The 27,977-nt window shown below is 33.1% G+C and overlaps 3 protein-coding genes across 6 annotated transcripts in view; 2 read left to right on the top strand and 1 right to left on the bottom strand.

Moving 5' to 3' along the window:
* LOC126878124 (uncharacterized) overlaps window positions 1-27,977 on the bottom strand; it is a 63,205-nt gene that overhangs the window by 6,070 nt on the left and 29,158 nt on the right. Inside the window, exon 1 of one of the 2 annotated variants that reach the window (XM_050640626.1) lies at window positions 2,923-3,102. The exons of the other annotated variant lie outside the window; for it this stretch is intronic. The gene's annotated coding sequence lies outside the window, so the exon portion shown is untranslated. Of the gene's footprint in view, window positions 1-2,922; window positions 3,103-27,977 lie in introns of those variants that run through there. 2 annotated transcript variants of the gene reach the window in all.
* Window positions 72-2,980, top strand: LOC126878127 (G-patch domain and KOW motifs-containing protein). The gene is made up of 6 exons (XM_050640632.1): window positions 72-251; window positions 355-516; window positions 626-977; window positions 1,057-1,160; window positions 1,275-1,582; window positions 1,804-2,980. The coding sequence occupies exons 2-6, from the start codon at window positions 377-379 to the stop codon at window positions 2,286-2,288; spliced, it is 1,389 nt and encodes a 462-aa protein (XP_050496589.1). The 5' UTR covers window positions 72-251; window positions 355-376; the 3' UTR covers window positions 2,289-2,980.
* LOC126878138 (omega-amidase NIT2-like) overlaps window positions 2,509-27,977 on the top strand; it is a 59,749-nt gene continuing 34,280 nt past the window's right edge. Inside the window, exons 1-6 of one of the 3 annotated variants that reach the window (XR_007695568.1) lie at window positions 2,509-2,600; window positions 2,688-2,834; window positions 3,402-3,586; window positions 3,976-4,144; window positions 4,375-4,608; window positions 7,623-8,131. Coding sequence is in view for 2 of the 3 variants with exons in the window: in XM_050640666.1 (XP_050496623.1) it covers window positions 2,516-2,600; window positions 2,688-2,834; window positions 3,402-3,586; window positions 3,976-4,144; window positions 4,375-4,608; window positions 7,623-7,834 (1,032 nt within the window). In the remaining variant the exon portion in view is untranslated. Of the gene's footprint in view, window positions 2,601-2,687; window positions 2,835-3,401; window positions 3,587-3,975; window positions 4,145-4,374; window positions 4,609-4,759; window positions 5,120-7,622; window positions 8,235-27,977 lie in introns of those variants that run through there. The other 2 variants (XM_050640666.1, XM_050640667.1) reach the window with 2 other exon arrangements.

The following is a 27,977-nucleotide window of genomic DNA, read 5'->3' as shown; positions in this document are numbered from 1 at the left end:
CATTTGGATGCATGGTGCAGCACTACTCCGATAACAAAGAGAACCATAAGAGGTAATACTCTCAGTTTCTCTCTAAGATATCCTAGCCGCTGTCGGCACTTGGCCGCATGGTGCAGCACCAGCTCGGTAACATAGAGAACCATAGGCGTCATTTCTTGTTATTTCCTCTCTGATATATGTTTACTTTAATATCGCTTATTCAGTCGCTTGATATATCGTCGGAATAAAATTTTAGTAATGTGAAAGTAATTGTGAGTAGATTAATAAAGTATAGTAGGATATTAGATTCATGTACATAGTTTCAAGTGATATCAATCTTTATGTCTAATATATACATGTGTATTGATCTATAAGTCAGTGTTAAAATAACAAACAAATGGCAGAAGAGGGAAAGAAGATTTCTTTCGGTTTTGCGAAATCTATTAGGAAACCTGTGTTAAAAAATGTTATTCCACAAGAAGAAAAGAAAGTTGATTACATTGAATGTCTTGATGAAAAAGGTATTAAAGTAATAGGGTGAGTTCGAAAAGTAAAATTTATAATCGAGAAATACATAACCTCAACCTAACCTATAAAAATCACCAATAACGGAATACATATATTTGAAAACAATCTTTTATTTCAGTGAGGAAGAAAAAAAAGATGAACCTTTAATTATTCCATTGCTAGGTTCAAAAACCTGGCACGATAGAATTGTTAATAAAATAGATGCAGACATTTTCCTTCCGAAGGCAGATAAGGAAAAGGTAGAAGACACTAGTGTTAATGAGTCAAAGCTATCTAATGGAAAAACATCGCCAATAATATCAATAAAGAAAGAGCCAGTTGAAGATAGTGAAAATAAAGTTGTTACTTTAGAAGAGCAAGCGGCTAAAGAAATCATTGAGGAACTTAAGTCAAAGAATGAACATGAAACTAAAACAAATGATTTAACTTTACCTTTAGTAGAAGATGAATCATTAAGAGGCAAAGAACAGGTACGTTATCAACATACAGATCTGCAAAGCACAGATGTATTACATTTGCATATTATAAATATTGTTTTGTATTTTTCAGTCTACGTTAGAAGATTATGAAAAAATTCCTATTGATGCTTTTGGTGTAGCAATGTTACGGGGAATGGGATGGCAACCAGGAAAGGGAATTGGTAGAAATGAAAAGTATGAATTTTACTCTAGATTAAATTAATTATATGTGTTTAATACATCACTTATTGGAAAGTAAACAGAGAACATCATTTTTTATTTCACAATTTTTTATACTAACTATTACAGATTAGTAGCAGCTGTCATACCAGAATTACGACCAAAAGGTATGGGTCTTGGCGCAGACAAAGTAGCATTGCAGAAGAAAAATACAGATTCCAAAAAAGAAGAGGAAGAACTTAAAATCGAGAAAGGAACATTTGTGAAAATTATAGCTGGAAAACAAAGTAATAATTATGGTCAAATAGAAGGATTCGATGATGATGCAGGAAGGCTCATAATAAAACTAGCTCTTGGTGGAAATATAATATCTGTAAATGAATTTATGGTACAGCCAGTGACTAAATCAGAATATTCAAAGAACTCAAAAGTTCTAAGTTAGTATGAAGAGTTAGTTTTTCATTAAGGGACTTTTAAGAAAATAAATTTGAATTGACATAGACATATAAAGACATAATCAGACATGTAGAAAAACTAATTTAAGAGTACCTGTAAGTGTGTTGTTGTAAGCAATTTTTTAAAGGTCCCTTATATTTTTATATGAAATATGATAAATGTAGAGGTTTTAGCTTTTAGTATTTTATGGGGTTAATTTCAGATACAAAAAAGTATGAGGAATATAAGGACAAGGAATCCAAGGGACTCAAGCAAAAGACGGATAGAAAAAGATCAATGTCCCCTGAACCCGAAGACAGTGAAGATGGTGACAAGAGTAGTAATAAACGAAAGAAAATCAAAAGTACGATGCATAATAAGGACAAGTATGATAAAATGGGGGATAAAAAATCAGAAAGACGGAAAAGGCGCTCCGAATCTAATGACGACGGCGATAGTGATTCTGAAAAGAAGAGACGGAGAGAAAGAAGTAATTCTAATAGTAGTGATTCTTATAAATCAAAAAGATTGAAGAAGTCAAAGAAACATAAAAAACACGATTGCTCATCTGAAAGATCAAGTAAAAAACATAAAAAGAAAGACAAAGAAAGAGAAAAAGTTAGAGATAAGAAATCCAGAGATTATGCAGACAGAAAGAAACACAAAAGACGAGAAAGATCAAGATCTCGATCATTTAGTAGGCAGTAATATTTTCCAGGAACGTATTCGGTCATTTTACTTTCAAGATAAATTGTACAATTTTATTTATACACATTTTATAATAAAATGTATTTTTACAAAAGTATATTTATTTTCTTACCCTTAACTGGAAATTACATTTGATTATAATATGTAATAATGTTTACAATTACATCAAAATTAATGTCCTAAACTTTACCAAGAATTATTAAAAATCCCTGCGTATTGCTTACGTAATGTTGATATTGAGTAGTACCATACATAACCTCAACATTATGATACTTACAAACATCGCTAAACAAGTAGTGCGAACGATGTCGAGTAAGTATTCACTATGTAAAAAGTATTTATAGATAAAAAGTATGGGAAATATATAACCGAATGTATTTAACTTTTCCAACATTTTAGCATTTCGCTTGGCGTTGGTACAACTTGAAGTAAATGAAGTAAAACGCAAAAATGTAGAGCGGGCAGTTTCCTACATTTCTAGCGCAAAAGAGCGCAATGCTGATATTATAGCTCTTCCTGAATGCTTTAATTCACCATATGGAATACGTAATAATTTGTTTTTTTTTTTTTTCAATAATTTACCATGTGCGTAACAACTATATAGAAAAAAGTAAAAGTAGACAAATTACCTTACCGTTTATACTTCCATAAAGATTGTGAATTGAGTCGAGAATATAGGATTTCCCCATTTTCATGATTATCGTGATTTTTGTATAAATATATTTTTTAAGATACTAATAATTAGGTACTTATAAATTGGTATTATCAATTATTTTGCATTTATAATTCCGCCTCTAGTATAAGTGTTAATTGAAAACTAACTTTATGTTTCAAAAAGTACTAGCAAAGTCGTAGAGTAACAAGCCACTGATGCTAACACAAATAGCATTGTCGTAATTAAATATTTCTAAATATTCATTTTTCATTTTGAACCTGTAGAAACAATTTATTATATATACTGTTAGCTAAGTAATTGCATATTTAATTAAGTCGAGATATAAAACTTAGTTATTTTAATAATTTAAAAAATAAAAAACTGACAAAAATTTCAATTTAATTTATGGTTGGAACAAAAGACAGTTATTTTTCATTAATTGAAATATTGCAATGCAGAGTACTTTCGAAAATACGCCGAGAGTATTCCTGATGGTGAAACGAGCGTTGCTTTATCGAATGCAGCTAAAGAAAACAACATCTATGTAGTTGGTGGTACGATGCCTGAAATAGAGGGCGATAAATTGTACAATACCTGTACTATTTGGGGTCCCGATGGAACTTTGATAGCAAAACACCGAAAGGTAAGTAATATATTCCTTTATGGCTTTGAATTTGAAAATATTGGGGTGAAGAAAGTGACTCTATCTAGGAATAATTTAGGAATATACATATGTATGTACATACGTATACTATAACCAATTCTATAATTTACGGTTTATAAAATACGTTATGATACGGAAAACGCCCATTTTTGTTGTAATGTGTAATATAAATTTTTCACATACGAAAATACTTATTTTTTCTCCTTTTTAAACATTATTAAATGATAAGATTTTTTAATAAAAGAAAGTGATAAAAACGCTGTCAGTTATTAAATAAAAAATAATTAAAGTTTAGGAGTTGGTAACTTTGATATTAAATTACAAAAGTTGCAGCAATAGAATTAGCGACTACATTTTTATGTTATTAGGTACATCTATTCGACATCGACATTCCTAATAAGATTACTTTTCGAGAGAGTGATTCACTCAGTCCTGGTAACTCCCTAACGACGTTCGATGTGAAGGGCTGCAAAATAGGTATTGGCATATGCTATGATATTAGATTCGAGGAAATGGCACGCATTTATCGGAACAAAGGTACAGTAACTTAATCGATCAATACTTAACTAGCAAAAAATTAAATATCTGTATAAAAAGAAGCTTAATTTAAAAAACCAGTATATTTGCTGAAAATGAAACAAATAAAAGAATTAAAAGCACAATAAGAGGACTGTCCTCGCATATTCAGAAATGATGGAATGTGAACCGTGCAACTACGAAGTTAATTGGTATTCGGTGGCTTCATATTTCCTGCTTCTCTGGGTTAGGTTGCCAAATGCTGATATATCCAGCGGCATTCAATATGACCACTGGACCACTGCACTGGTCATTACTTCAGCGTTCCAGAGCGAATGATAATCAATTATACGTTGCTTGCATATCACCGGCTCGTGTTCCTTCAGCAAGTTACGTCGCATGGGGGCATACACAGTTGACCAATCCCTGGGGAGAGATTCTTTACGATTTGGAAACTCAAGAGAATATGGCAGTCACCGATATCGGTAATTTACAGCTTAAAATTAAAAGCGAGAGATCCATGATGTAATTAATTTTTAGTCTCGTTAATTTATCGATTTAGCCATCTTCCTCTGTATTTGTTGAATTTATTAGTAAGCATTACTTATTACTTCGTATGTTTCTTTTTTCTAACAGATCTAAAAGTTGTTGAGGAAGTAAGGGCTCAGATACCTACATTTTCTCAGAGACGTACAGATTTGTACGACACTGTCTGTAAGAAGGAGTAACTCTACACTAAAACAGAAAATGTTTTTTTATAATATTTCTACTACAATATCCTTTTTTTGCGAATTATTACTAATTTCTTATCATTTGTACTAAATGAATGACTCAATTAAGAAAACCAAAACGTTATAAATAATAATCTGTATATCTTGTGTATCAACATGTAATTGGATATTATAATAATATAGGAATGCTATAATAATATAGGATAATAATATAGGAGAATAGAATAATAATATATAATAATAATATGCTTTTAAACACCTTTAATATCGATCACATAAATTGTTATAATTCACAATGATTACGCATACATAAAAGACCCCTTGATAGTAAAATTTACGATCAAAAGGCAATTACGTATCGTTTAACAACATTTAATTTATAACACCTTTTAAACATTTAGACAGATTAACACATAACACTTCTTATATATAAACATCGATTCGAAGTTATCAGCTTGGAGAAATTGGTCGATTAATACCTGTAGATTGTCTGTCTCGATGAAAGACTTAAAGAGAGCAAAAACATGATAATGCCGCTAATATAATATTCCTTCTTTCTTGTACCTGTCTGCCTCTCAGGTCGTTTTACTAATTACAATAAGTAATTTCGACTTCTTTGCGCTCTCTTTTAACGCATTCGAGACCGAAAGAAATTCATATCAGTCAGTAGGCAAGGGTATAATATACATATTTTATATATAACTTATGTAGTAATGTATATATCATGTTAATTTCATATTTTTTTCAATATATTATTATTATATATATATATATATATATAATATAATATATATATATGTAATAAATAATATAATATAATATAATATAATATAATATATATATATATATATATATATATAACTGTACATAATACATTATAGAATAACATAGTATATAATTTTATATTTTAAAAATATGAGGCATACTATTTAAGATTGTCATCGATTTAAAATCAAAGTATGAAAAGGATACCCTGGAGAGAGTAAAACACAGAATCATTCTAACTAAACATTCAGATCGTACCGACACCTAGGTATCGTTTTACAATTAAATCTCGGTCTCGAATGGATTAAAATGAAATACATACTTGCAGCTTCAACATCTTCAATATCGAGGAGATTCAAACTTTACAAATAAAAGCGGCCTGTTCCCCTTTCCACGACAGACTCTCATACCATATCCGCTCTTATCCAGGCTTTTACTTGAAACCAGCAATGCGTTCATTTACAATTTAAATTTACCCGGACCATCCACTGAATCGTCAGCCCTTTATAAATATATAATGAACCCAGAACATGTGCCTGTGCCCCTGGTATCGATGTTCGGCTTGTGATGTTCGTACCGGAACCTTCGCACAATTTCAATTTGTCACGCGTGAACATCGATTCTTCCAAGGGTCACAGCTTTATGCGGCTAAATCCTTTAGAACGATTAAAATGATACTAATGATATGGTATTTTTTACAAAGATTTAACATATCCATAAAATAGGAAGTTTCGTGCTCTCCTATTTTATATTAATTATAAATTAATAAGTTTTATATGTGTTATTTATAGATCTAATAAATTTTGTATTGGTTTACAGCAGGTGCTCCGGGTATAAACAGACGACAAACGAACAAATAGAAATTCAAACTATTGTCGTTGTTTAACTCGCATGGGACTATAAGCTCGAATTGGACTTAAACGTTACGATCGTCGAGAATAATTACTATATGTACCCTGTACGACGGGCAGAGAATCTTAAGTTATTAACGGCAATTCCTTTGTGCATAATTCAGGTTTATTAACAACCTGTAATGGATAATCATCGATGAACTCTTTTTGAATAAAGTTCACATTTATAAAGCAAACACTATAAAATACGACAGGACAATTGTAATCGATAAATAACATTTTATTAGGATATTATAAGAAGCTAAGATATCGAGGTACATTAAAATTGAGTCCGCTGCAACCCTCATGACATTTAAAATGCTACGCGTATATTGAGTAAAGTTGTTATATTAAATATAATCATATTAAATACAAGCTCGTCCGCTGGATTCCCAAATTATTTGGTTAAATACTTTGAATACGAGAATACCGAGTGTTAACAGTAGTAAATCCTCTATATGGTATGTTTACTTTGCTATCTTGAATAGGTAAATAACATTTCACTTTAACGCATTTAACCAATATTAACATTTAACATTTAACATTTAACCAATATTATACGCATATGCACATAATGTTACTGTTACATATAATGATATATACGTAGATATACACGTTAATTAAATCCTCTATATGGTATTTTTATATCAGTATCGTAAACATTGTAAACCGGAAATCTTTTATTACACACGTACATATACAGTCAATATTATTGTTACATATAGTGATACATACGTTGATCCACACATTAATTAAATCCTCTATATAGTATTTTTACTTTGCTATCTTGAATAGATAAATAATCTCGAATATAGACATACAGGTACACTTACGTTGATATACACCTTTGTACAAGGTGTCAAAAAATTTTTTATCACAGCGTTTTTTTAAGACGATTTTATAGCTTCGAAATTGATCTTGACACGATTTTCAATGTCAAATTATTTTTCTATTGCATCATGTGATACTCATTAGGAGGAACGAAACTTCTGTTTTCTTAGAAAAAATGTTTGAAATTTCATTAATTCCTAGATTGATTTTATTTATACTTTAAGGTCAGATATGACATCAAATAATGTCAATACTAATATCTAGTTATTTGTCAATTTACAGCATCTGAAAAACAAGACATCTTCGAGACAGCGTGGGTTTTCTTTCCAACTTTCTTAACTTTCAACAATAAAATTTTCGTCAAACGATACAATCTATCCAACAAAGTTCTTGTAGACAGCCAATCTCGTAAGAACATAGATCTTCTTCAAGTATTATTCTTCACAATGCTTCGTGTGGAATTTCTACTTGACGAGTTATTATTAAACGATTAAAAGCTTATTATTATACGATAATGTAATATCGTAGAATAGCTTTGATTGGAGATCGGCTGAAATTAGAAAACACCGTGTACGCCGTCTTTTTGTGGTTTGTTTACATCCAAGAGCGCCTAGTAACAGTGACGCGAGAAAAGATAAGCAGCGTCAAAACAGAAGTACGGTTTCATATTTCAAGGAGTGGCAATCGAGAGGCCAGAGTATGTGAGCCGAAAAGTGTGTGTGTGTGTGTGTGTGTGTGTGTGCGTGTGTGTGCGTGCAGGACCGAGCAGGAATGCATTGGCGAGGTTCAGAGTTGATCGAGACGTCGAAGCATAGAGTCGTTAGAATTGAGTTGCGAGTGTTGTCGAGTGTTAGAGTTGCTAGTGAGAGAGAGAGAGAGAGAGAGAGAGAGAGAGTTACCAAATAGTTGTCAAGTTATTTGATGTAAATACGAGCGTTGCATTTAGTTTTCCTGTTAATCAAACATCGTTTCTCTGTCTGTATTTTCTGTCTGTAATATCTGTATTTTCAATCCATTATTAATAAATTATAATTAATCGGACAAAATTACACCTTTAATATATTCCGATATTACAATAACTTACTTTTTTCTACGTCAATGGACACGAAAGACGTTGAGTGAGGAATTAGAACAAGTGTGGATCGTTGGAAACCACTATGCTGCGGTCTACCATTCGTTTTACCCTATATATACCACGGAACAAAGGATAATTTTCACCGGCTTGGCTATGGCTACTGGTGTGGATCCAAGTATTCGGGCCATACTAGACGCTATGCAGAAGCAGAACGAAATCAAGTTAAGAAAACTGTTAAAGGAGACTATTAAAGCAGCGACTAGTCGGAGTTATCAGGGTAGTTTAGTTTCTAATAATTTGAACAAAAGCTTGGAGAAAACAGACGTTACTGTAGGAAATGAAGAAATGGTTTTGAAAGAATTTTCAAAAGAATTGCAGTCTAATGTAGAAAATTCTTATGAAAAGAAAGTATCAATTGACACCGCTTCACAGGATTATATTTTCATTAAAACAGACTTAATGTTTGATGTCAATAGCTCAACAGAATACCAGAAAGAGTCTGTGAAACGAAGGAAAGAAGATATTGCAGTATTGTATAATGATTTGTCACCATCTTCGTCACAAGATACTCAAAATTTACAAGAACGGTTCGACAAAAAAAGTAAAAGTTTAGGAGAAGCAGAAAAAGATCATAACAAGAAGGATAATATTTCAATGAGAAATATTTTGGACGGCGATACAAATAAAGAAAACCAAATTGAAACGAAGGAATTAGAAGCAGTTAGTAAATCAACTGCTGAAAATGATACAAAATCAATAGACAACGTTGAACAAAATATATCATTAGAATCCATACAAAAAGCAAGAGATAATGCTTACAATAATGAACATTTGCTTATAGAAGAAGACCAAATGATGACAGCGAAAAATGCGTGTGACACTACAGAATAAAAAACTTCAGCAGATCTTATGTCGAGAAATTTAGATGCTAATACACAAGAGAAGTCTTTAGAGAATAAAGATGACAAGAATCCATCTCCATCTATGTTAGATAGTAGTAAACGGAGCAGTCGTTATAATGTTGCTGCAAAGCCTGCTACTTCGCCAAAATTTGAAGAAATTGTTTATAATCAAACCAGACAATCAAACACAAATAAAATTTTGCGAAGCGCTTTAAAGACGAAATTAATCGAAGACAAGTCTGAAATAATTAATAAACAAAAGGCATCGGAAAATGTAGAAAATAAATTTGCCAAAGAAGAAAAAAGAGGTGTTAAACAAAAATCAATTTCAGATAGTGAAAACGAAACAACTGATAAGTTCGTCAACGAAGGCAAGTTCTTTTAACGAACACAGCTAGTGATAGCGATAGGTATAAATCTGTAGAAAATGATAATGCAGTAACGGGTGTAATAGCAACTGATGAAGCGAAACATAGAGGCAGACCTAGGAGATCGGATAAAGTCGAAGTTAAAGAAGATGAAAATACAAGTGTAAATTCCGACCAATTGCGGGGAGACGTAACCGCGAGGAGAGACGTCAACGGGGGTCGTACGATTATATCAATCGACACCACGAATTGATCGATCCCCTGATTTCCGTTGAGATAATAGGGGTAATTGAGTTTGTATAACACTGTGATTCACTGAATTATAAATTATATATTTCCAACACTTTACAGATTACACTGACGTAGAGAAATAAATAGTTAACAACTTGTCGCACGAAGATGTGATAGATATGTACGCTAGAGCAGGGCTCTTATAATGGAGATTAATGTATTAATGTACTTAGTACTATAATATATTTAGGAGAGAAGATGTATGTTCGACAACACCGAGAACCGACAAAAGATTTTCGTAAAGTATGCGACTCTCGCGCTATGTGTAGACTGCCGCGTTAGGCGTTAGTTTTTAGACTGACTGTCGCTCTTTTTCTAATACAGAAGAAAAGTTCGGTGTGGGTATGCCCCTGTGCCTAAAGAACGCGGATTCGTTGTCCCCACTTTCGTTAGGAAAAGTGAGGGTAACGAACCGCGGTGTCGATTGGTCATGACCTGCACTACTGCTCGAAGGGATGAGTAGGAAGTCTCCTACCATCGTGGTGGATAGATGACTGTGTGCGTGAGGAAAACATAGCTTGTTTTATTAGAGGGCTATTCGGATTTTCCTAATGGGTGCATACCCGCTTTCTCCGTGTTTTAAGTACGTCTAATAAACCCAAGGACCTCTCTAAAAACCGACTGTGTTTCGAGAATATTTTTAAGCTTTAGAAATTCTTCAAGACAAACGGATTGAAGACACATGGCGAAACACTACAGGGAAGTGAAAGTTATGGTGGGTCCTTAGGTTTATTGAGGGTCGAAGTGACGTTACGCAGGCTGGTTGTTGTCCGGTGGTGCGAGCTGGCGCGGGCTGGCGTGCAGATGTTTTAGGCGGCGTAACACCAAGGAAGATCCTAGAAAATGAGAAGGGTGGATTAGAAGAACGAAGAAAACTCGAAGAAGATACAGAAGAAGAAACTACAGAGACAGAAGTCAATTCAAAAGGTATATTAAATAATAAGTGCGATTTACTTGATACCGAACTTATAATACTTATAAATTATACCTATCTATAATAAGTATTAACTTATTGTAAATAAACAGCCATGTCACTGCGCCACGCCAGAAAAATTACTGAAAATTCCCAACGCGAGAATTGATTGTAATTTCAACAAATAAATAAAAAAAAAAAAAAAAAAAAACTTGATACCGAAAGAGCTATTGAAATTAATGATACGGTTCAAGATATTAAATTTACTGAAGGTAGAAGCCGCACTCAAAATGATATGGAAGATGTAGTAGAAGATTCACAAGAATTATCTAATAAAAGTAAGTTATCAGAAATAAGGATTGCACTTAACAAAATTGAATATACAAAAACTATTTTACGGAATAAAAAGAATTCATTAGAAAGAGAAAGAGGAGTAAGGGAAAAGAAGAAAATGTACAGACAGAAATTATTTCAAAAAATATATCAGATGATAAATGTGATTTGCTTTAGAAAAAAAAAAAAAAAAAAAAAAAAAAAAATATTATCCACAAACTACATTAGGAATTTATCTATTTTAGTGAGGAGAAAGAGAAAGGATAGAGGAGTTGATCAATAGACTGTGGATTTTGAAGCGTTTATGAAAAACTTACAATTTTAATAAAATATTCAATGTAAAGTCTTTGTTATAATATTCAGATAGATAGATGAAAAAAAAACTGAATTTGCATAATTACTCATGGCTTATTGATCAATCATGCGACTCGTTCAGAGGTAACTCGAGTTGTAAAGGCGACAATTTATTAAAAATGGTATATCTGACGTACGATGCATTTGTTCGTGTAAAACTATTTAAATAAGTATAAAAATCACGCGAAAAAAAAATCTACTGAAAATAATGTTGAACTAGTTAATAATAATAAATCATATAGTGAAACACAAACCTTAAATCAAGATTTTAAGTTCAAGAAAAAAAAAAAAAAAAGAAAAAAAAAGAAGAAAGAAGTTGATAAAATGACAGCAACATGTAGCAGCAGGCGAGAGAAAATAAGCCAAATTTCTAAAAGAAGAAACGATGCTCAAGAACTCGGAATTTCTCGAGTGGATATGCTAAACAACGAATTTAATGAACAGTTGAAAGAACGTGAAACAGCAATAGAAGGCTTACATCAAATGTTAAAGCATCAATCGGAAATTCATAAAGTTACCTTAAATGAAGCAAGTTTGAAAATAGGAGAACTGCAGAGTGCAGTGTATCAATGTGCACTAAAAATGCAAGTAACGTGACGATTACTTTTAGAACACCACAAGCACCACGAAAACACAATCAAGACCAAACAAGATCAAGTTCAAAAGTGAAGTTACGTGAGCTTATTACTGCTAACGACCAAAAATTGAATTACGATCCCGAGCATCAACTCGCTGATCTTCAAGTAGAATGTTCCGACAAAGACAGGACGACACAAGAGTTCGAGAAACACATAGAGGACATGAAGGAGGAAGTGCAAAAATTAGAATTGCAACTCGACGAGTTACAAAAAAAAGAAAAACACACACGCACGTAAAAAGAGTTCAATCTTTTGGAATACAAATTGAAGAACTAACAATAAAATTAGAAGAAATAACACAGAAGAAATAAGTCACAAATATGAAATTGCCTGATGGCTGATGTTGATCGTTGACGTTTATAGCGAAAGAATTCCGTCAACGGCGCCATCTGGATCCTTGTTGAAAAATTAAATTAGCCGCAATAGCACCATTACGCTCATCACCCAGAGTAGCGTTTGTCGCTGAGTCGAGGAGCTGGAGGATGCATCATAATCAAAGACATAAATTTTACCACTTCCGGTAACGTTCTTCAGGTGATCCAAGCATTCGAAATCACAACATTCTTTTCCAAGGCGAAATTTTCTGCATGGCTGTAGTAAAAAGAAATCGATCAATTGTACAGATCAATCGTCACTCGACTGCTCGAGAATTCAGGTCATCCAGAGAATAGAATAGAGAAAAATGTAGAAAATGTGGAAAAATGTAGTGCGATCATCACGGTGGGAGGAAATAGGGGGATAGGGACCAAATGAATGAACGAGATGTTAAGGACAACTGACGATAAGTTCTTCTTTTGTCGAGAATTGCATGTTTGTGAATGGTTTGTGGGTGATTAGGTGGAGAGAATTGAAGAGTTTGGAGGTGACTGGAAGAGTGTTTTGGGCAAGGTAGATTGCAGAATGGTTGCGGTAGCATTGTGTTAATTATGGGTTTGTACATGTAATCTTTGTATGTATCACTACATACAACCTAACGTATATTTTTAATAATACATCAGAGTTTTAGTTATTTCATAGCTATGAATTTTATACTCTATAATCTTGACGTTTTATTTCACAGAAGCGTTTGAATATCCATAAAAATTAAATGAACCAATGTATTCATTATCTTATAGAGAAGATATATTATTTTTAATTATGTTCCAATTATTTATCATGATCCTGATTTTCTTATTCTGAAAATTTGAAAGGAAGTTTTGTAGTTTGATACTTTCAGCGACAAAGGGTCAATATTGCTTTAGTATATTTCGTCACATATACATGTATATCTATATATCCACCGAAAATGCGCTCTTGTAGACAAACGCTCGATTCGCGTCATAGCTTTTAAAGCTCGTCGCATCTCAATCCGTTGAAAAAAGTTTTTCCTGTAGCATATTTTATTTTTACGAACCAACAAGGTCTTTGTTTATTTCCTTCTTTTTTTTGCTCCAATTCCCCCATTGTTTTTTCAAGGATAGTATTTCAGAGCCATTAGTCAAGTTCATTGTAACAATAAACGTACGTTTCGGAAACATTTTGTGCTGTGAAACAGAATACACTAAAGTTTGAAGGTCACATCGATTTTCGAAAGTTTATAAATGGAGGTGTATGACAGTATCACCAGCTGTTGCTGTCCCCAAGCGCCAAAATACGTTCTGACTACTATTTTATGTATCTCACAGAAGTATGTCTTCATTCATCATCTCCCATGCCATCCACCAACGTGTTCTTAACATGTTATCTCCTAGTAAAATATTGATGTTGAGTCAGATATCCAACTGAATAATCTTTTCGGTGTCTACTATAAGACATTTAAAACCAAGGCTCGTACACACGTGTGCTTATACGTCAGATGTAATACTTAACACGAAACCTGCTTATATTAATATTAAATTTATGCATAGTAGGATGTTCGACCTTTGTAAAAATGAAATTATAATACATTTCATACAGTTTCACCGTGGAAAAGTGAATCTTTCTAGCATGTCCACGCAAATGCAGGGGAGGGGAGGACTGTGCATGCACCAAACAACTTTACGTTCGTAATTTTTCACACAAATGTACAACTGTAGGGAAAAAATTATCTCTGATTTTTCGGATGTTAGGAATCGACAATATCGCATAACGGAATGCCGTGTTCTACGTATTCTATTTTTGTTACGACGAAGTTGTGGTACAAACGAAGTCCACATAAGAATAGTACAACAAAATCGGTTGAGGTTAGGTTATCGTGCAGATATCGCGGCTTTTGCATTGGAAATCACGCAACTGCCAGTCTCGTCGTTCCTTGTAAACGAAAGAAAGGTATTGTAATCGGTCGGAATTAACATAAAACTCGTCGCATGCGACCATATGGCCTGAATGTTGAATAAACGAGAGTAGAGCGCGAGCTATGTGATTCTAACCGTTTAGGCGGAAACTAATGATTGTAACCAGAGCCGAGATATATGCCAATATTACTTTGCTCGACAAAGCGTATAAGATGAGGAGAGAATCGCGATAAGGTAGAACAAGAGACAGATATTCTCTACGTAAAGCAAGTCTGTCAACTAGATTGAAATCCTACAGCTATAACTACAGTGAATCCATATTCTGGCGAATTGTCTTTTCACAAATGAAGCTTCTGAAGAACGGAATTGATACAATAACTACTGTTCATTCATAACTACTGTTGTAAGAATCTATATATTTGTCTATCTATATCTATATATATATCGATCTATATATATTTGTCAGAATGTCATTTTATCAAAAAACCCATCCTCTGTAATCATAGTTTAACGAAGCATAATTAATAGAAGAGGTAGAGCGTTAAGTGGAGATGATTTAATCACAGTTAAGTAGATAAATCTCTATATTAGTCTCTTTAATTAAAATGTCCTACGTTTTATTTGCGTCATTTTTTTCCTTCATCCAATTTAAAATGTTTAAATAACAATAGCCTATACAATATAATTTTATGTAAAAAAATTGATTATACCATGTTTATTACAGATATTTAACATTTTTGTGTACATACAAAATTTAAATTATACCTCGCTTGAGAACAAAAATTCTATTTATTTTCCTAACATGTACTAATAATTATTGATCAAACTAGAAAAAGCTGGAGGAGATTACTTAGGAAGATTACTTAGCATCTTATATTCCTGGCAAGGCTCGAACGTTTTATCTTCCTTTAGATTTTCCTAAGTTTCCATTTCTCTGACTTGCTATTTTAGTTAGCTTAGTATACGTGCTATACATAGGTATGTATAGTGTCATGATCGCGACAGTCGTGAGTTACCCACGCTTTATCCTCCGTAAACTATTTATAAGAGAAGAACAAATTACATGTTAGAACTTTCATTCAATTTACCAATACAAATAATTTTAAACAAGAAAAAAGACCTAATGCAGTGGTTTCAACTTAAACATATCCAACAGTTATTTACGAATAAATAGTATAAATCTTTTAGCAACATGAAATTCGCGATATTTATTCAAATATTTATATTTACAGTGCGCCATCGGCAAAGAAAACGTGTTTATCGATTTTATGCTTTTGCCACGCAAACAGGGAAATTGCAACTCAAAATTGAATTCGCACTGCAAAGCGTCGACGTTACGACATCAATTACATACTTCAAAAACACCGAAGGTATCACACGGAATCAGAGAGATTCTATGAGAAGTTAAACGCATAGTCACCCTATTGGGAATAGGATTGCTTTGATTCGAGCTCAAACATAGGTAAAGCTGAAAGAATCTTTTGCGGATCTTCCTTCTTCTCTACGTTGGATTTTATACAAAACGACTTTAACCTTTTCAAGGAAATACGGAAATAAGGATTTTAGATAGAGAGATTTATCTGGAAGGAAATGGATAGAAAACGTAGAACCAGTTCTTGTTGGTTGAAAGATTTTTTCTCTTCGCAGAGATTCAAGCTTTAAAGAACGATCAAATATGTGCGCAGCTGACTTACGCGTGAAGTTATTATTAAAAAAAATTGTTGCATTTAAAAGGATAAATATTAATTTAAATTTAAAAAAATTGTTAGTTCAATTATCATGTTTAATTTAAATTTAAAATAATTGTTAGTTCAATTATCATAAGTTTAAAGATATGTAGATATTGTATTTACATATCGAAAATCAGACAGCAATATTAATTAACACACCTAGTCAAACGCACACGTACTTTAAAACCGTGCTTTAAAATCGATATTCGCTGAAACAATACATCGCTCTGCGCTTCCAATTTGTTTTCGCACGAAGAATCAGTCCACTCATTGTTACCGTCACCATCTCTACCGTAATCTATATTACTCGAATAAATTCTATATCTTGATTGGAAAATCACATATTTTAACGAACTTCCTTATTTTTTGTTTTTTATGACTTTAATTGGCAATTTCCATAATGTTCTATAACTTGACAATAGACTGATAATATTTCAGGATATATATACATACATCATGTTTTTGAGGATTCTGTAGTAAAATATATTATAATAAATTATAGGAAAAACAAACTATTTAAGAAAAAATTACCACCTTCGAGTAATAAATTATAGAAGGTTACCAATGTAATTTAAAACTTAAAACTTAAAAATAATCTATTACACGTAACAAAGAAAAAGATTTCTTCGCAAACGGTAACTCGAAAATTACAGCCATTGCTGTAGAAACATAGTTTTACAGGGAGAAGAATTTCGCTAGAAACTCTCGACGATGTCACATCAAGCGAAAATTCAATAAAGCGATTACTAACCATACTACCAGCGGCAATCGTGTTACGGCAATTCGCAAATAAGTTAGTCTTCTATTTGCAGAAACGTCTCTGGCAATATCGTCACACTCTTGATTACGTCGGCGCTATCAAATGGTCTTTGGAAGAAAGTTTTCCATTATCTACTTTTGCCCATGGCGTCGTTCCAACAAATGAATTCGAGTTCTGAATCGCTTTGTCTCGTATTACCGCTCGTATTACCGCTCGTATTACCGAATTGCTGCTTCTCACGACTAGCAAAGTGTTTCGCAAAAAAAAAAAAAAAAAGAAAAAAAAAGAAAAAAAAAGAAAAAAAAAAAGAAAAAAAAAGAAGAAAAAAAAAGAAAAATGGTATCGGAAGGATAGAAAAAAAAGCGGTGGCCTACATCAAGCAATCTTCATGCCGATAATGCATTTATTATTCAGTTCGTTCATTTTCTATCGCGTAACAGACACTGGGATAACTGACAGAACGAGCGTATAAATCTTGCATCTCTCGACCTGACTTCTCCCGATGGAAAAATATTTACTGGTCTGGAATCGTGCATCGCTAATTAGTAAAAAGGTAATAAGCAAGAAAGCAATTATACTACCGGATTGGTATTTCTATTTTATTGGAGATTAATTAACCTGAGTAAACCAACAAAAACTTATCGAAAATCAATCGAAATTAAATCACCTTTTCAAACAGGCTATAAATAGCCAACTAATATTTGCAGTAATAAACTTCACTTTCGAATAAAGTATACGCTCTATAAATTGTAAATTGATAATTTCGTTATTATATCATTTTTCTTAGTCTAAACTGGATTCAGTGAAAAGAGCTTTCAATTGAATTACACACTTCATTAGTTTATGAATTATATTCGTTACCATACGTACAAAAGAAGGGTGACTGGTTTAAAAATTCAAAGGGTAGAACCTCCAAGCTCACGATTGGAAACAGATTCAGTTCAATGGTTTAATTTGCCATTTAATTGAATTCTCTGGCAATTTCAGCGAACTGTGGGCTTTAGAAGTGTCCAGCATTCAAAGGCAAGACCTCCTCCATCTTTCTCTTTCTTTCAGTTCCAACCTCAAGTAATTGACCTGTTAATTCGACGCTATATTTACATGCTCGCAAGGGATTCAGACGACTTCATTGCGTTAAATTCGCAATTTAGCAAACACGAATGTCTCAATCAATTTGTAGTTCGAAACAAATAAAAGATAATCAATTTTTCAAAATAACAATCGATATGTTCAATGCATTTGTCGATGCGTTTGATCGTTATGTTCATTTAGCATTTTTATAATAAAAGCGTAGAACACATGTACATACACATAATATTCCATGAAATGATTTATACAGACTATGAGTCTCGTTTTATCATATTATAAAAGAATGAATTTTTCCCAATAAATGTAACTTCATACAAAATCTCGTTTAAAAAATTCAGTTTTTATTCTCATCAAATTAATTTAATATCGGAATATGTCATTTTAGTCGTTATAAAAATTTTATGTCAAAAAGCGTTCACAGATACATATATAAATAAATGTCCAATCCTATGCATTTATTTAAGCTGAAATCTGAACTTAAATATTTATTAACAATATTCTGACGAATATATAATGAAAGATAAAAGCAGCTTTATTTTTTTTTATAGGATGGCTCATGTTTTTTATTCATTTTATGTTTTTCGTTGTCAGCGCGTAACTACCTATCAGCCGCATGAATGCCAGGTTTTACTACTCAGAAGCGAAGAAGCAAATATACGTTAGCTTGCATGGAAAAACGTTAGATACATATAAAAGTCATAACGTAGCTATTTACACCTATTTACATGGGGAATATTTATTTTTGTATGAAATATTTTTGCTTCTGAATTCTCATTATAAATGTACGTCCATTTCCTACGTTAAAGTACGTCTCTGCTTTGAAAACCTTCATTTAAATATAACGGTTAACAAAATATTATTAGAGAAATATTAAAACGAGACGCTAAAAGAACATTTTAATAAAGTACAAATGATTATTTGTTCTTTATTAAATTGCACTGCTGTAACTCTAATTTTATTAAATTCAAAATGAATCATTTATAAACTGAACCGGAATATAAAATTTTATTCCGCAAAAATCATAAAGTTGAAAGTTAGGAACGAATAACAAATGAATAACCTAGTTTCATTAAAAGGCACGTATACGCCAATCCGCGTAATAACTTTGACACTCCAATTATTATAAAATATGTATCCTTAAGGGATTCTTTTGCGCGAATGCAAAATACTTTTCATACGTGCAACTGAATAAATGGCGCGTGATTTTCAATATTTCTTTTTGTAGAATTTATAACAAAGTAACTTTTTCACAAATGTTTTCGCTAACATTTTTACAACGTAAATGCCTTCTTTTGTAATTAATAATTTCAACATTTCTCTGAACAGTTTCGTTGCGATAAAAAAAATATACAAAGCTTATGACGTGCTTGTTTAAAAATATTTATACGGAACAAGACTTTGAATTTGTCAGACCAATCGTTCTAACGAACGAATAAATTAAACGACTCGTAACAAAAAATTATTCCTGTCCATGTTTCTCTTTGTAAAAGTAATTCAAGGCAAGTTAGATGAATCGCTGTGTACCCTGTTCGCGTAGCATGTGCTTTAACGACCAGCGTGCAAGCGTTAACGGTGTGCTTTAGTTTCTCTCTGGTTGTGTTAAGTGTTTAAGTAATCAGCATATACTCACTACGGGCGGGTTGCATACGATCGACTGGCACCACTTCAGCCTCGAATTATAGCAGGTGCAGAAACTGCAAACCGAAGGTCCCGGCTCAAACGTAAGATCATGTCGAATGGTTTCTCCTTGAAAGTCAACACAGCTGTTTGTAACATCTGAAAACGATTCTCAGCTTCAATATCTTTGCCATTCGACGGTCGTACGCGCAGTTACGTTAACCGTTTCAACGCCACTCAGCGTGATCATGCTGTACACGTAGTGTGGCGAACTGTGTCGCGATGTTTGGTTACGATTGTCAATTCACAACGCGCTCGGTTCCGAACGTAGCTTGCCGCTAGTCTATCAGAGTTTCCTCTCGTAATTACTTTTCTTTCAAATAATCGTAAACCAAATAAAGAAAAAACTAATGTATAAATTACCTCTTGAATTGGAAAACCAATTACAGAACGTCACACAAACAAAAGGTAAAGCACGAATATTTGGCAACCTTTTGACTCTTTAGTGTAACGTTTCTGATATAGCTGATGAAGTGAAGCGTGAACGCGTTGAACGGTATGTTTCGACAAAAAAAAAAAGAGCAGTGCAATCGAGTTGATCGGCACTTCTCGTAAATAAATAAACGAAGCGCTATTGCGCTTCATGGTACAATCCGATACGGATTTTTAAAACATCCCTGATACTGAAACGGCTAATAGCGTTACGAAAACGATCGCGCCAGGAAATTTTTGTTCAACGGATCCGCATTGCGGCTGCCACGATGCTTTTACGTAGCATTGATGCTTCATCGATGAAGCACGATTGAAATTGGATATTCGATTTCTTACTGGGGAGAGAGTTTTCATATCGTGTTTACTGTTTCACTTCGCAAGTGTGCTTTACAGTATACGTTAGAACTTGAAATCGAGCTATTTGAGTTAAAGTAGCTTGTAGCTTGAAATCACGTTTAAAGGATATAAGAATAGAAGGCTAAGAAGGCTAAAATTCAAAAGTGTATATATACATTACTAATATATAATGCCTATGATATATAATATAATAAATAATAATGCCTATATATTGGCTAATTTATCAATTAATTAAATCCGTGTATATCAAGTTTTCTATAATTTAGTACTTTCGTGTAACTACAGAAATTTGATGCAATATAAAACTTGATTAAAACAGCGATTCATTAGGAAACGAGAATAATGATGCAAATATTTTTTGTAGCCATTATATAGGATTTCGATCGCATAATTAATCAGTATCAACTTACCAATCTTTACAAACTGGAAAATATAAAGAAGAACCGACACTATTATGATTACCGCAATTATGAGTGCTTTCACGTACACGTTCATTGTTGGTAAAAAATTTCGATGACAAGCGGAAACAAATAATCCAAAAGTATCTGCAACAGAAATCAGAATACACTCGTTTTCGCATGGTTGGATCAATTTCGCGTGGGACTAACCTGATTGAACCTAACGCGGGATAATTGCTCAACTCACGACCTTAACCAGCCCGCTTGATTCTCTGTAAATGCTTGAAATTGACGCTTGGATTCTTTCCAGATTAACTAGCTTTGCCCTCCCCCCCCCCCCCCCCCCTCCCGTTATCTATTTTCTTAGATCGACTTAAACTGCCGCAACATATTATCTTTCTTCTTTTCTTTTCTTTTCTTTTCTTTTCTTTTCTTTTCTTTTCTTTTCTTTTCTTTTCTTTTCTTTTCTTTTCTTTTCTTTTCTTTTCTTTTCTTTTCTTTTCTTTTCTTTTCTTTTCTTTTCTTTTCTTTTCTTTTCTTTTCTTTTGATCTTTTAAAGCCCTAAATCGCTGGCTATTATATTTTGTACACTCAATTACTCTGTAAGTCATAAGTACATATGTTTTACAACGTTATTTGTCATATTTCAGTTAAACCCCAGAAAAGCCAGAAATATATTTGCAGCGTGTTTTAACGCATCCCTGGCAAAGATCTCAAAAACGAGTTGCGACACAATTTAAAGCGACAAATAGCACCGCGTGTCTCGTTGTGGTAACACACGGTTCGCCAGCTTTTTAAAAGCGCTCTCCGTTTGCTTTTTCCTCTCTTCCCTGTCTCTTCGTTTTTTTCTTCACGAGCAAAACCATTTTCGCGAGGACGAGAGTACGGAAATGACGTACTGGCAATTTTGTTTTGTGATAATACAAGCAGCTCGGTTTCAGTGAATTAAACTTGGCCCCAAGCTTCTACTTATCCCTACCTTCCTTTCCTTTATTTTCCCTTCTATATCGGTTTTGCGGTTTTCCACATTTCCATCACAATAAACCATGTTTTTTCTCGATTTTACATGTTAGCCAATGATTCACGGCAAAAGCGTCGACTGTAAAAATATTTGTAGTTGCAATAGCAACAAGTATGTTTTCTCAAATAGAAAATATTGGGAGCGTACACGCTGGCAAAACAATTCATGAATAGCTCGTCCTCTGCTTGTTATTTGTTTCGATACTGTTAGCAAACAAATTCATGAAACATACTGGTATAGCGTAAAATGAACATAAAAGTTTTGCGTACACTTGAGAGCTGAACTTTGGCTGTTATACGTATATTATATATATACGCACACAGTTATGTATATGTATATATATATAGAAAATTCCTTAGAACTTTGAGCTTAATAACATATTAAAATCATTAACATTAAGGAGGTGAACTTTACTTACTAATTACCAAAGTTTCTTCCGCCAAATAATACATAAAAATTGAAAAAGATAATGTAACTAGTTTTAACTTTTTTTTGTGCTATAATTTGAATCACTCGATTTATCCGACTGAGGATGGTCGATCGCAATCTCAATTTATACATATTCTCATCGCATGAAATAGATCACATGAGGGATTTTCAAAAGTCGATGGAATATTAATGGCGATTAATTATTTACAGGTGTATTCTGTGCGGCTAGAGCAGTCTCCTAATGAATGATTGAGTACCAGGAATGTTAGCGGTAAACAGGATTACGGCTATGAATGATTCTCTAATGTGTATATTAGAGATGAATTTGATAATTTATCCTCATAATATGCAATCCGCTTTTAAGTGGAAATCATAATTAACAATTTCTGTTTGATCAAATATGAAGAGCAGATAAATCGATACGCTTAAATCAATATCAGAATTTCTTAACATTTTTATCAAATATTTTAGCACTTTTCCAATTTAATATAAAATAATATAGAATAACATAACTGTCATTTCTTTATAAAGCGAAAGAAACTTGGGACAACCTAATAGGAATTTACTTTTATTATCCATTATAAAAATGGATTGTTAATCCTCTAGGAGATACGAACAATATAATTGCAATTAATAAGGAATAAGCTAGCATAACTTAAACCAGCTTTTGCAGAAAGCTATTAGCTGAAGATGTTTATTAAACAATGACAACATGAATTTTCTTAAGTACCCCATTTGCTACTTAATCTACTTCGTAAGTACTGTGTGTCCTAGCCTTCAAAGGATGCAATTTTAACCAGAATGTTTCACATTACCTACAATTACCGTATTGTTTCCTTGTAATATAATTTATATTTACATTATCTACGTTACGTTACATTCTACGCGTTAATGTAATGTGATTTTTATTTCTAATCGAAGTTATTTAAAATTTGTAGTATCTGAATAAAAAATTAACAGCCTGCAAAAACTTCACAGAAGCATTAGTATCTTCGAAACTATTGAATTCAAATGGCTAATATTCTTTAACAATATGCACTCGACGACGTTTATCGAGAGAAGTATGTGACGTAATAGTTAAACTTTCAATTCATATACATATATCGTTTATGAAAAAAGTAGTCATTCTGCTTTTGTGATCTGTGACACACTATAAATTCTCATAAGCTAACTAACGCGTAATCTTCTGTAACGTATTAATATAATATAGGTATGTATATCTCGACTTTGAGCAACCAATTGGTGATAAATAAGCTTTAGTACATACACGTACTTTCTTACACGTAACAAGAGACCAGTTAACATCTCTGCTCTTAAAAGAAAAACGAAAGAAACTGTGAAAAGCTGCAGAGTTCAGGTCGAATAACACCAGCTCAGATAAATGACCCTCTAACTTACCTTTGTCCTCATCGACGTCAGTGATTTTAAAGCTAGTTATAAAGTGCACTTCTCAGCCAGCGTCCACGGCAGTCAATATTATTTAACGGGTCTTAACGCGATGTAAAAAGGGAAAAAGGAGGAAAGAAGGAACAGGGAAGCAAAGAGAAGAAACGAATTTTTCATTTTCTCGAAACTGGATCAAGTTTCAGGCTGCTCGCCAAAGAGTCTGTAGCTAACGAGACAAGATTAGACAAACCGCGCTTTAAAATTTCCACAGAACTATAATAATCCTCGAAATCAATACGATTCGTCGATCCATCGCCTGATTAAAAAATGAGATAGGATGAAGCTCACTAGTCGGCCTTTGAACTTTCAATAGTGCTTACGGCTCGTATACTCTAGTTTGAATGCTACAATGTAAGCCAAGTCAGCTGTAACTAGCGTTCGCGTGATTGTCGCTATCTATTATTCACGCGTTACACGTTCACCAGACAAACGCGTCTACCGGTTGACATTGTTTTCTGTCCTGAGTTTCAAAGCAATTATGTTGCTTCGTGTAATCAAATCTCGCCAAACTAACGATAAGTTCTTGTTTGATCTTACACAGTTACTAAAACTATACAAGTTAAACCAATCTAGCCTAAACAAGTAATGTCGTTATATATTCTTTTTTAAATCTATATATTGTTTAATAAATCGTGGTTAGGATATAGTAGCTGACAAAAATATTCGGACAAATATATTTGTAGAAACATTTTAAGAGTGTATTATGCATAGTGGCACCATTTAATACTGTACTGTGACTATCATGGTCGTGTTGGTATTATTCGAAACTAATCTGAAAATCTGTATGGAATTTGTAAGATATTTAGTACGAGTACTGTGCATTACTGATATGTACACAACCGAGACGAGATAACGAAGGTATTGCTCTCCATCGTTCATCGCTACGCGTTGCCAATAGCAACGTATAATGCATATATATCTCGCAAAGACCATAAAAGTACCCAATGGAACCACGTTTAATATTTGATAATAATGTCCCATTACAGTTTCGTCATTTTCAATTAATTAAACACGATCCTCTCTTTAAAAATTAGAAGATAAAATACGTAATACAAATCTACTCGAAATCTTTTAAACCTTACGGACGACTACTTATGGTCTTTAAAAGCAGCAGGGATTAGCAGAATATTAACTGCGGATTTTTCTTGGACCGCAGCATGCAATATGGAATATGGTTATTAAAATGTACACTGAAAATTTCATATCCATAAGATACTCGTGCTTGTAGAACCTTGAAAATGAATTCTTAACCCAAATAGTCGACCGCGATACTCGGGAAATTTTGTGAAGCTGACGTCAATACCAATATGTACCGTCGTTGTGCTATTATTTCGTGATAAGCCGTATTGATTGCACTTCCATTTCACGGAATTAATTTTTCCACACAAAAAGTGATAACGATAATCGAAAAAAGAAAAATATACTACCACTTTTCGTATCAGCATACACAAGCGCACTCGATTTTACACGAGTATACAATTTGCAAATTCGACGGAACGATCGGATTTAATTATTTTTTCGATATTTCAGGCATCAAGTTCTATTTACACATCGAACGTTGAAATACGGCGAAATACAAAATGTACAAACCACTCTGGACATTAATTAACTTTAAACGTTATTGATTAATTAAAGAAACCAACCATTGTGTTGATTTTTACATTTTGAAAAATTGTTATCCACTTTTGCTTTGTTTAAAAATTGAAAAAAAAAATACGTTTATTGTAAGTCACGAGTATCTCTTTTATTTATTTAAACTTTAGATCAAATATTACAATTTATAAATATATCATTTATTTAGATATACTTGTAATATCTGTTTTATAAGTTTCTACAACCATTTATCTATTTATCTATTTTATTTGCACATAATCTTTAAAGACTGATTTTGTAAAGAATAAAAAATTGTGATTCTATTTAAAAACGATCGTGTCAGACTCAAGTGATAAGCGATATATATTTCAGCGATATATATATTCAGATTTCACCATCACATAAACGGTGCATAAACGGTGCTATTGGAAACGTTTCACAATGGACGTCTTACAAGCGCCTGCGATGTCCGTCATATGTAAAGCTATACCACTGAATCACGGCCGACATTTAGTGATTAAGGTCGATCACTTAGAGCTGTTAATCCGACATAATGGCGAGCAATACATCGAAGACATTATTGGAAACACAGTTACAGTTCAATTTCATTGAGCTTATTTGCAAATAAATGTGTACAATATATTTTAGAGGTTTTAAATATTATTGCTGACTAAACTTCGCGTCTGCGCATCATCTTTCTTTAACTTTTTTTGCATTTTCTTATCGACGCATGAAGACGAAATGCGTAAATTTTATTATTTATTTAAACATTACTATATTGTGCTCAAAGTAGCGGAATATCGTTTTATTATCAATATATGAAGAACTAAAAGAATTAAAAAAGAATTAAAAAAATATGTAGTTCAATCAATACTTCGTGTATTTTTCTATCTCCACAAGACAATATCCGGACGCTTACAGTTACGCTTACAGTATCAACAAAGATTTGTCCAGCCATACGGAATAAGTCGTACTCGGTAAAAGTTTAAAAGTATTAACCGCACGAACTCCAGAAACACTTTTCAAGTAACTTTCGAACCAATAAATCCCCGAACTAAGAACTGTCATATTTCGTCTCTATTTATCGAATATTGTTAGAAAATGCAACAAAAAAAAAAAAAAGAAGTTAAATAGAAAAAGTACTTGGAAACTTAAAAGAAAAAATCTCGAAAAATCTCTTAATACTTTTTACTGTCGTCTTGAGACGCACCATATGTTAAGCTTCTTCGTAGTTACAACTTTTACCGCAGATGTAACGAACTGACAAATGCTTCGAATGGCGCGCGCGCGTCGACGCCTACACTTAAATTTTAAATAAATGTTTTTAAATAAATGTTTAAAATAATACATTAAATGTATCAACTTTGTTGCGCAGTTTCATTTAATTTCTTACGATATGGAGGGTTTAATTACGTTTAAGATATCTATTTGAATCTTTTAAATTCGAAGTTTTTTAAAAAATTACCCTAAACTTTATAAAATTAAATCGTCTTTCCACTTTGTTGTATCATAAAACAGTTACTTAAATTCAAACCTTACCGTCGTCTTAAAATATTCTATATTTTCCTCGTCTTAAAAAATCTCCCTACAGAAAGAATAAAGAAGAATAAATTCCCATACGTTAAATTTCGCGTGATTGATGGAATACATAACGATAACGAGAACTAACTAGCGACAACAAGCAACCATTAGCAAGGACAACTGGCGACTATAACTGTCGTCTCTATGATGTATGGCGACTAAGGAGAACAGCCAGCAACTACGGATTACATGTAACAACCAACTGCCCCACTTCTAAAAGGCAACTAACTTGCAAACCCTTTGATGGTTTCTGTAGCGTGATATACCCCTTGAACGTGGTTAAAGAATGTGGTCGCCGCTGGACGGCCGTTTGACAGCAGAGCGATCTCGCCAATTCAAAGCTTGACATTACAAACTACCGAGAATCATTAGGCTCGTTATCGAGCATCTAGCTTTCAGAAGGTGCTTTATCATATGATATGACTTCACGATATTCTTATAGCAAGAAGAATGGCCAACCTCTAACAAAACAAATTTTTACTAAGTGCTGCATGTGAGCTGCAGGCCGGCCTACTAGGGAAATTTGACGAATGAATAAACTAAAATATATACGAATATATTCGTTATATCATAAAATGCCCGCATTGTGTTCTCTAACACCATAGAGGAAACTAAATTTATATATTAAAAAATTGGAATACCTGTTATAAGAGAGTTAATTAAATTCTAACCTATCGATGACTCCATAAAAACCTTTATTTCCTAAAAATGTATATCTTTCAAATTCTCCTTAGAAAGTATCATAGAGAAAATATGAAACCTGAAAAGTACATCACGCTGATGCCTCGATCAACCCTCGTGCTTCGCAGTCCATGTGTCCGAGCGATGAATTCCCTCCAAACAAGGAAAAACCAAAGGGTGGTCTTCTTCGAAGGACGTGAGAGGGTAAGGGAAGCAACGGGAACGATGATCACGCGATATACTGGCGGCGTACGTATAGAACGGCTGTTGCGAGAGAGTTCGCAAGAAACAAGAAGAAAAAAGGAATCGTAGGCCGA

Source organism: Bombus huntii, chromosome 2 (genome assembly GCF_024542735.1).
Source record: "Bombus huntii isolate Logan2020A chromosome 2, iyBomHunt1.1, whole genome shotgun sequence".
NCBI lineage: Eukaryota > Metazoa > Arthropoda > Insecta > Hymenoptera > Apidae > Bombus > Bombus huntii.
This window is presented reverse-complemented; position numbering and strand designations above follow the sequence as displayed.

What these genes read in the sequence shown, in the direction of transcription:
- LOC126878127 (XM_050640632.1), top strand. Translation starts at nt 377, where the DNA reads ATGGCAGAAGAGGGAAAGAAGATTTCTTTCGGTTTTGCGAAATCTATT. An exon ending in AAAGGTATTAAAGTAATAGG is followed by an intron (nt 517 to 625) that starts GTGAGTTCGAAA and finishes CTTTTATTTCAG; the next exon opens with TGAGGAAGAAAAAAAAGATG. An exon ending in GGAATTGGTAGAAATGAAAA is followed by an intron (nt 1,161 to 1,274) that starts GTATGAATTTTA and finishes TAACTATTACAG; the next exon opens with ATTAGTAGCAGCTGTCATAC.